The sequence below is a fragment of the Cibotium barometz genome, chromosome 39 (genome assembly GCF_041138505.1).
Source record: "Cibotium barometz isolate CiBa-2024 chromosome 39, ASM4113850v1, whole genome shotgun sequence".
NCBI classification, from domain to species: Eukaryota; Viridiplantae; Streptophyta; class Polypodiopsida; order Cyatheales; family Cibotiaceae; genus Cibotium; species Cibotium barometz.
Window position 1 is genome coordinate 28,808,197 of NC_141084.1, and position 10,232 is coordinate 28,818,428.

The following is a 10,232-nucleotide window of genomic DNA, read 5'->3' on the forward strand; positions in this document are numbered from 1 at the left end:
TCCATCCGCATACCATCGGCGGATATAATATGGCCAAGGTAGTGAATTTCTGTTTCAAAAAATTCACATTTGCTTTTCTTCGCAAATAGTTCGTGCTCTCGCAACAACTCGAACACTAGACGCAAATGCTCTATGTGTTCTTTCTGTGTTTTACTGTACACAAGAATATCATCCAGGAAAACTACTACGAATTTTCCCAGATATGGACGTAAAATATTGTCCATTAGCGTCATAAACATCGCTGGAGCATTGGTTAGCCCAAATGGCATAACCAAAAACTCAAAATGCCCGAAACGGGTCCGAAATGCTGTCTTCGCAACATCTTCTGCTTTTATTCTAACCTGATGATACCCAGATCTCAGGTCTATTTTTATGAAGTATCTCGATCCATAGAGTTGATCAAACAACTCATCCATGCGTGGCATCGGATACTTATTCTTAATCGTCATCTGATTAAGAGCCCTATAGTCTATGCACATCCGCATAGATCCGTCTTTCTTCTTTACCAGAAGAATGTACGCGATGCCCACGGACTTGAACTAGGCCGAATAAAGCCTTTGTTCAAATATTCCGTTAATTTTTTTTCCACCTCCTGTGCCTCGGAGTGGCTTAATCTATAAGCAGGTTTGCTTATAGGTTTTGATCCTGACATAACTTCGATGCCATGGTCTACTTCTCTAGATGGTGGTAAACCATCTGGTAAATCATCAGGAAAAACATCCTGAAATTCCTCTAATAAATTCGTTAAAGTATCTACGTACTTTTTCTTTAATGTCTCATTCACCTTGGATTTTTTCTTGTTTGAATCACATGCATGCCAAACAGGGTTTTCAAACAGTGGGTCTCGTCCAAGGTTATTTTGTTTTTCTTGTTTGTCTACGCAAACATCATTTATCGTTTCATCTACGGAAACAGAATTCAAAAGAGGGTAACAAGCATATACCTCTGCTATCTGGTCTCTGCGGACCGCTGTACACAGCTCCATGGAGGAAATAAGTGGTGTGGCAGGGAGAGTACGGTCGCCCTGCAGGGTGATGACTCTACCTCCATGCTCAAAACATAGCGTATTATGTAAGTAATTCCGAGCTAGACTAGGGCCCAAGCCATACAGCCACTCCCTGCCTAGATATACGTCTGCTCTGGCTAAGTGCATGACTTGAAAGTCAAGCGGAGCCTCGTAGTCCTGCATAGATAATGAGACTCCCAATACTATGGTATTCCATACCGTTTTGTCATATCCGTTGGTTAGGCCAACAGTATACTCATGATCACTCCGGGTCTCAGTCAACCCCAACTTCTTGACTAACGAGTAGTTCAAAAAGTTGTGGCTAGCTCCATCATCAATAAAAACTGTGACTCTACGGCCACCTATGGTGCCATACATGCGCACCATGTCATGCGGACCTACAGTAGGCTGCCACATCGCTGGTGTCACTGAACAAGCATGATGCTCATCACAATGACACACTGTCACCTCTCTGAACTCTGCGGAACTGAGAGGGAGTCTCTGCACTATATGCAACTGCCTACAAGATTTACCATCTTTTTTGGGCTCGTTGCCACTCGTGCTGGCTTTAGGCTTTGGACACAGCCTTTGTGTGTCCTACTTCATTGCAATTAAAGCAGCGATTTTCCTTTCGCGCATTAATATACTGCTCTTTCTTTTGGATTTCGGTGTCTCTTTTTTTCCTGGATGGTCGCGGTTTTTTAGACCAATGACCACCCTGTCCTTCCTGGTCCGTCCTATCCCCTTGTTTCTCACTGCGGAACCCTTTTCTTTTGAGGCCTGACCTCCTCTTCACTACCCTCGGCCCTGCTAGAACCACCACGCGCACTACGACGCTTGATGTCATCGAATATCTGTGCATATTGAATTGCCTCTGCTAAGTCTTTAGGCTGTAGGGGTTCTACGTACTCAAGGTAATCATCTTTGAGGCCTCTCTTAAAGCCTCGCAATGTCTGGAATGCATCGATTCCCTTTAGCTTGAGTACTATCTCCCTGTAGTTTGAGATGTACTAAGTTAGGGATTTGTTCTCCAGTCCCATAACTCCCAGCTTCTCTCTGCCTCATTAACAGGCAAAAATTCTTTTCGAAACATTGTTTCAAATTCCGTCCAAGTGGCAGGGCAAGTTGTCAAACTCATCCACCACTTGTACGCTTTGCCGGTTAATGAGAGGCTAGCCTCTTACGGGTTGTATACGGCTAGGCTGCTGTCGCAGCGCGTGCAAATCTGACCACTTCGCTAGAAACATATTGACTGAGTCCTTGTTTCTCTCCTTTTCCTCGCCACCAAAACTAGGCGGCTTTAAGTCTTTTAACAACGACGAAGCTGTCGCTACGGACGGCCCCGCAGGCGCATCGGCCTGTACTCCTGCAATTATTGGCGAGGCTATGCTCACCCGTGCTGTAGGAGCTCGGCTACCTCGAGGAGTCGGAGTACTAGCCGAGGCGGCTGTCAGTGCATCTAACCGTGTGGAGATGCTCTGTAGCATCGTTACTAAATCAGCCTGGACTTTACCCATAGTGTTCAATTTGGCATTAAGATATTTAAACAGTCCACTAGAGAGCTCCGTCTCTGTCAGGACATCAGCAGGGTCCAATAGGTCATAGTCATCGTCGTCATAATCCAAGAGGTCCTCCTCGGTCCCCTCGGCGACGTCAGTATTCATGTCCTCTGGCTCATCGGCCAGAGAGGGGTCATCAGCCAATGCGGCCGCTGCGGGCTCGCTGGGTCCTAAGACGGGGTCAATAGACGAGGAGGGCACTGGCGGATCACGAGTGATCGATAAGCGCGCTCCGGACCGAACAACGGTCGGGCGTGTACGGCCTGACAATTCGGTCGGGGTCAAACCCGCGAGACCGAGGACAAGAGACTGGAAAAACCTAGAGAAGTAGAAGGCGGTGGGGACACACTACGCCTAGCAGACATTTTTAATTCTTGCAAAAAATAATGCGAGAACTCGAAAATTACTAAAAAAAACGCTAATAAAAATGAGCAGTGGTGGAGAGAGAATAATAGTCACCCCCCTTTACGGTCGCCTGTCGAATTGTTGTGCATTGCGGGCCTCTACAAGGATGCTTCCAGGATGCTCCGATCCACGAGAAAAATGCCTGCAACGCATAACAAGAATTTAAATGATCGAGAGGTGCCTTGCCGGGATTATTTCTTGCGGGGATGATTCTCCTCCCCAGCCGAGAGAGAGCGTTTGTTTGAATTTTTCATTTTTAATTTTTTCTAAATTGAATAATGAAAAAATATATATATAAAAAGAAATGGTTTTTTTTTCTTTTCTTTTCCTTTTTTTTTTTTGTTGTCTCTGGCCGCTGGTGGGTTGGCTGGCCGTTGTGGCCCTTGGCCCTTGGCCATTGTGGCCCTTGGCCCGTGGCCCTTGGCCCGTGGCCCTTGGCCCTTGGCCCTTGGCCGTTGTGGCCCTTGGCCGTTTGCTGGCCGTTGTGGCCCTTGGCCGCCGCCGCCGTTGGCTGGCCGGCCTGGCTGGCTGGCTGGCTGGCCGGCCTGGCTGGCTGGCCTCCACCGGCTGGCCTAGCTGGCCGTGGCCCTGGCCGCCTCCTCCTCCCCGCAAGGCTGTACGACGGCGAAAAGTCAGACGTCGCGCTGGTCTTCGCTGTGTCTCCTGCGCCTCCCTTGCACAACAGCATTACGAGAGGTAGGGGGCTGCTGTTCCCCCCCCCCTTCATTAACGTATACGTGGGACTGGCCGGGCTGGTTTTCGCTCCCCCCATCCCACACAGTGTTAACGATTAGTGTATTTCGTGGGGTTGGTCTGCGCCCCCCCACCTCGACACACAGGTTTCAATCCTTTGGAAGCCTTTCAACGCAGAGTTTTTGCAGCATTTGTAGCCATTCAACGCAGAAAACAAACAAAAATTTGCTTACCTGCGATGCTGTGTGTGACGAGGAGAGAGAGTGAGAGAGAGAGAGAAAGAGTTCTTCCCTTTAAAAAATCTTGGCCCCCCTCCCTCCACACATTCCCTTGTGGAGATAAGGGTGAGAAGATTGTGGATGAAAACCATCGAGTGGGCTCCGGTCCCCCGTTTGCGCGCGGACTCTCACAATCCCCTCGAACCACGCTCTGATACCAGTGTTAGATATCCGTAACGCCACTACGGGCATTACCACGAGAGGGGACGGCCTCTGGCTCACCACCCAGCCATAGAGGAAGAATGAGGATTGCCCCTCATCCCCCAGGCTATATAGTGTGTGGCCTGCCGTCCACACTAGCCTGGCCGCCCATGACTTCGCATGGGCGTCCTCTCCCACTGAACCCCGGATATGGCCATCCGGTCTGCCGCCGTCGGTCACAGGCATTACAGCCTACGTGACATTGAGAGAGAGAGAGAGAGAGAGAGAGAGTTTGGGGGAGGGAGAAAGAAGAGAGATGATACCTCTTCCCTTCAAAACTCATGAGTTTGGAAAAAGGTTGTTTTTATGATGGTAGAAAAGTTAAATCTATAAAGTGGACCAGAAATCTAGGCCTCAACTATAAGGATAAAAGAGTACTTTTTAAAGTAGTTACATGGTGGAATCACTCAAAAAAGGAAACTTTTCACCCTTGATTGATTAACTTTTGAGAAATCTAGGCACACTAGGTCCCATAAAAGAGTACTTTTTAGAGTAGTTACATGGTGGAATCACTCACAAAGCATTTTCACCTTTCATTAATTATCTTGATCACTCTCTTATGCAATTCCTTAGAGGGTCCACTTTTTTCCCATATTGGCCCTAATGTAGAGCAGACTTGCATTTATGTCCTTTTAACCACAGTTTTCCTTTTTGGCTGGGCAGAAACGGGCCACCCTTTCCACCCCATTCTTTTTGTAGTAAACAGAGTTTTTTGAAAATATGAAAAGATAAAATTTTAGTAAATCACAACTATATACAAAGTCACTAAAATTTTCTATGATTAATCACAACACATTTGTAGTAAATAGAGTTTTTTGAAAATATGAAAAGACAAAATTTTAGTAAATCACAACTATATACAAAGTCACTAAAATTTTCTATGATTAATCACAACACATTTTTGGTTTACACTTTTGTTTCAAAATTACAAAAAATCAACTCAAATTTGGAGAAATTTACTTTGTGGTCACCTCATAAGTACAAGCAATCACTCCATATGTTTATCTAGTTTTTTCTTTTTCTTTTTTCTAAGGAGCCAGCTCTTTGGGGGTGTACTTTTAGGAAAACCTACATACAACGTGTGTTCAAAGGGTATTAAAAAATACCCTTTTCTATGAATTTTGACTTAATAAAATGATCCTTTTTTCTATATACTTACGAGTTTTTTATCCCCTTATGTGAGTAGATTTCTGTAATTTTTTTTCAAAATCTTGGTTAAAAAACCCCTCCTAATGATCGCACGTAGTAGACTTACATATTTTTAAGTGAACCTCTCGAGGTCAGCTTTGATTTTCCTATTAACTTGAAGCAAATTATGGGTGGGGTAAACAACCCGATAGTAAAGCATCAAAAGTATGCCTACGTACACAATCAACTTCCCTGCTCCCTCTCACACGATCAGATGTATGCTGTCGACTCCTTTTCTCCCTCTTATAAAAGTAAAACAAATCACTCTCGTAAATTTAAAAAGAGAAAAATTTTCCCAGCTTCATTTTTGACGTGAATTTTGCCATACAATGATACAAGCTCCCCTTCTTCCGAACCCCACTAGTCTCTCGAAAATATATTTCTTTCTTAGCTTGCTACTTGATCTCTAAATGACTCCTTGTCGTTCACAACCATAGTCAATGTTACCTATTGCCACCATAATTGCTTTTTGATGCCATCACACTCGTTTTTTTTAGCATTTTGGTCGCAAAATACATGCAAATTTTTAAAATGCCCATAAATACTTATACTAAATTTTTAAAAAAAACTCGTCAAAAATCAAGCCTAATTGCCACTAATGACTCCTGTTACATACTACATAACTTGCATTATTAGACGGGAGAATAGACGGGCGGTGTGAAGAAAGGCAACAACATGAATGACTCCTGCTTCTGAAATCCAGAGCCTCCATTGATCGATTACAGCTCTCAGAAGTCAGGGACGTGATAGAAGGATGCAAGTTGGATGGCGATTGAGGCAGCAAGAAGAAGCGAAGCAAGTCGGAACGCTCGGCGGGCATGCCGGACTGCGGCGTCAGAGCCAGAAACGCGAGGTGAAAGCGGCAGAAGGCCGTGAGCCGCGGCAAGAATGCTGGCGAGGGAGAGGAGGAAAGAGAGGCACTTGAGCATCCAGTTAAAGCCGCTTGATTGGACGTCGGACGAAGGAGAACTTAGCATGAGCATAATGTGGAAGCTCGGGCGCACCGCCCACATGCGGCTGCTCGATTGGGCGTCGGACGAAGGAGAATTTAGCATGGGCTTAATGTCGAAGCTCCGGCGCACCGCCCACCACATGCAGCCGCAGCTTCAGAAGGGATTGGCCCAAATCTAATAAGCCTCATCACACACATGCGTAACGTACACGCCTGAACAAACCCTGAGCCTAGAATCCTTAAATCATTACGATCGATACAAAAGTGACTTTCTTGCAACACCCAAAAAAAAGGGCGTCCTTTAGAGTTATTTTCAAAGCTCAACTCCACTCCTCCAATCCTTAATCATTGCGTCCTTTAGAGTTATTTTCAAAGCTCAACTCGGTTGTAAAGATTCAAATTTTGAAATTTTTGTTTTAAAACCCCTTACTATTAGCCTATCCATTTTTTAAAGTTGAACTTAAAACTCATCCTTTTTTTTCACTAGTTGCAAAAAAAAAAAAAAACAAACACTGGTCAAGACAGTATAGTGACAAGGAGCCAAATTTCAAAGGTGTGCAACCCACACGGAATATGCGTGGGGATTTTTTTCTTCTTGCAAGGAAATTTGGTAGGGGAATCCCCCACTATTCACAAAGGGCCAATTTTCGTGTTGTATTTGTCTTTAATCGGTTGCAAATGTCTTTGTGTTTAATGGAAAGACAACAAACGAGATGTGGTTGCCAAACTTAGCAGTTGAGCTCATAATTGGTTGCGAGTCATTTAGAAGAGAATTGTTGGTGGGTACCAATCTTTTGGCATTTTTAATGAGAACCTAATTTTGAAATTTGAGTTCTTGCTAAATATCAATTGGCAACTAGTTGATCATTTTCTTAGCGTGGAAATTATGCCAAAGAGCCAAAGGTGTGCAACTGATATGCGAATTATGATCATTTTCACAACATTGAAATGTTAAGAATGCTAAAACTTGGGATTAATCATGGTGGTGTACATAATTAACAAGATTAACCAGGGCAGATCATACCACACCAAAACCTCCATGATGAGAGAGAGACAAAGTAGCACACTCACCAGTCAATCTCTATTGCATATTGTCCATACAATGTGGCTTCTAATATGGATAGCCATTGACTAAATCTCTTTACATGTGGCACTCTCTTTACCACATGAGTTTAGACCACACATACACCATTCAGTCTCTTATTTTGCCTCCTTCTAAGAAAATATCCTAATGTGTTCTAAGAAAATATCCTCTTTTCCGCATGAGTTTAGACCACACATACACCATTCACTCTCTTATTTTGTCTCCTTCTAAGAAAATATCCTAATGTGTTCTAAGAAAATATCCTCTTTTCCACATGAGTTTAGACCACACATACACCATTCACTCTCTTATTTTGTCTCCTTCTAAGAAAATATCCTAATGTGTTCATATTACTCCACTTTTCCAAATGACTTTACCAAGTCCACTTTTACTCTCACAATTTTGCATACACCCCTCGTCAGTTGTGTAAACTTGGGTGTATACACAATGTCTCTAACATTTTGACCACTCACCTCTCACCCACAACAATTTGGCATTGTACCAAACTCACCTATCTCAACACTGTCCCTCAATGCTAAATTGGAGTGTGCATGTGTCTAGTAGTCTAGACACTAGAGTTCGTTATGAGAACTATTTCCTCCATCAAAGCCACCCAAGTGCCTAGGAAAAGGAACCAACCTACAAGGTGCACGCCTATGTATGCACAACTTAATGCACACCACAATACATCCATTTCAAACTCGTCAGGCTCGAGCAAGGTACCCTTATATTTCTGGTTGAGAAAAAATACAACCATTTTATGCCAACGCAAGAGTAGGGAGCTTGCAAAATCATGTGGTCAATTTTTTTAATCCACGGCTTATTTTCCTCAAGCCGATATTTGCTCGATGTTTCAGGGTGCTAAGGAAAGATATAAACACATTTCATGAAAATATGCACCGGTAATTGCAAGTAAGCACACATGTTTTAAAATATTGCCATTTTTTCAAAATCATTAGCTCTCCTCGAGTGACAAAGCTGATTTTCTTGCAATGTCCATTTCTATGTGAAGAGATTAGTGACAAATTAGTTGATTTTCATGCAACCTCCATGTCTATCGGAAGCGCATGGTGACGTTTTTTAAAACAAAATTTGGCCTTTCATTTGAAAGGTAAATATTTTCCCCCCTTTGAAGGATTCACCTCGCTCGGAAGGGTATGGCCGCCTTCGTGGTGCCACGGTCAAGACGCTATCGAGACACATGCTCATGTGACACTAAGACTCTCAAACTGCTGTATTTGTGGTTGCGGTGCCCGGGTGCAGATAGAGGTGCACCAAGGGCGTGAATGCGTGTAGCATTGATAACTGCTGGATACCCATGGTAGACAGTTCGGTTCTTCCCATCTGCTTAGTTCCTGCAATCTTGTAATGGAGCGCTTTGATGTGCCGGTTTCAAATCATGAGAGTAACCTTTCCAATCCCCCAGACCATATTATGAGCATGTATGCTCAGCCGGACACGGTGACGGCGCCTGATGACCCCGCCGATCTTATGTGCCGTGTACTGTTGCAGTATGCTGGGCGTAGGGCGGATGCGGAGGAGCTCTTCCGGCGCAGTGAGCGTTTTTTTAATGGCGATCAACGCTGGATTCACCGAGCTGCGTTCTCACTACGAAATGCGCAAGAGGAAGCCGCGTCGATCGGTGCCGACACACTCTACAGCTTTGCATAGTAGACATCTCATTGAGCTCTGACCTTGTTCTTTTCTCGTATTCACAACGGTTCCAGGTTTATGATCTGCTCTTTTCTTGTCATTTCGCAGCAACCCAGCCGATGCTCGTTGGGGGCAAGGACTGACGGAATGGCACGCACCGCCAGTATTATTGGCGGTGCAGGCCTGGAGTATGGACGTACCAAATTTAATGGTGCAGCATGGCGAGCTGGGGGATGCCTTGAATCAGCAGGGCGATGGCACGGGTTGGGCAGCAGTGAGGTTAGGCGTGCCGGAGATCAACGGGCTCATGCATGTCGGTACGAGGCTCAATGTCAACTTGGAAGACCCGCGTGAGTACAGTGCACCACTAGAATACCCGGAGGGGATCGGCAATCTCCGAGCACCGATGAACAGGCCAGACATCATCGACAAGCTGCTTATCAAGTTTGAGGACGCAAAACGCCGAAGGCTAACCGACTCCCTGGGTAGCCTCCAAGAGTTGGCAGGCGTCATTGCACAGGTGACATTTGCCCGCGTTACAGCCGGCAGCAGTGGGTGGGTCTTCAACTTTATGGCCTTCGTATTTGCAATGGCTACCTCTCTTGCGGCGGTTGCGTACCGTCTGCCGCCGCACCCCCCCGCCGAGCGAGCTAGACTCGTCGTCCTCCAGGTGGCTGGAGTATTGCTTGCCGTGTCCGTTGCATGCGTCCTGTTTGCATTCGGCACGAGTCAGTTTGCGGGCACGCGAGAATACAAGGCCAGTACCATCGTCCCGGTGGGCGTTGCCGTAGCTGCATGCACCGTGATGCTCTTGTGTTTCGTCTCACGCCTTCTATCCCTGTATAGGGTGGGTTTGTCTCAGCTGTAAATAACTGTGTCTCAACTGTAAATAACTGTACATAGGGGCGCTATATTCCGGGCCCCACAACCGTAGCTACACAGCCATAAATTTCATGTTGCCAATGTGCAGCAAGACCATCTTGGCTAGTTCACTCTCCCGAGTTCGTCTTGACATAAGTCATGGGTTCGAATCCAATAAACCTCTTACCTATATGTATATACTATATGAATTCAAGAATTCATACAAAACCTGCAAATAATATATAAATGCAAGATTCTTATTTTCGAATTTGTTGTCCTCCATTTCGGAAAGTTTTCAAAAATGTTTTCTCAGTACCGACCTTTTCAAGGAGAGAGTTTTTTTCAAGCATGT

At 45.1% G+C, this 10,232-nt stretch overlaps 1 protein-coding gene across 2 annotated transcripts; it reads left to right on the forward strand.

Annotated features, from left to right (window-relative positions):
• Positions 1-8,100: 8,100 nt before the first annotated feature.
• On the forward strand, positions 8,101-9,968 carry LOC147615966 (uncharacterized). 2 transcript variants are annotated; one of them, XM_086778597.1, is made up of 3 exons: positions 8,102-8,771; positions 8,879-9,036; positions 9,128-9,968. In XM_086778597.1, the coding sequence occupies exons 1-3, from the start codon at positions 8,748-8,750 to the stop codon at positions 9,885-9,887; spliced, it is 942 nt and encodes a 313-aa protein (XP_086634723.1). In that variant the 5' UTR covers positions 8,102-8,747; the 3' UTR covers positions 9,888-9,968. The 2 variants fall into 2 exon arrangements, with proteins under 2 accessions (XP_086634722.1, XP_086634723.1); XM_086778596.1 differs by having other exon boundaries at positions 8,101-9,036.
• Positions 9,969-10,232: the final 264 nt, after the last annotated feature.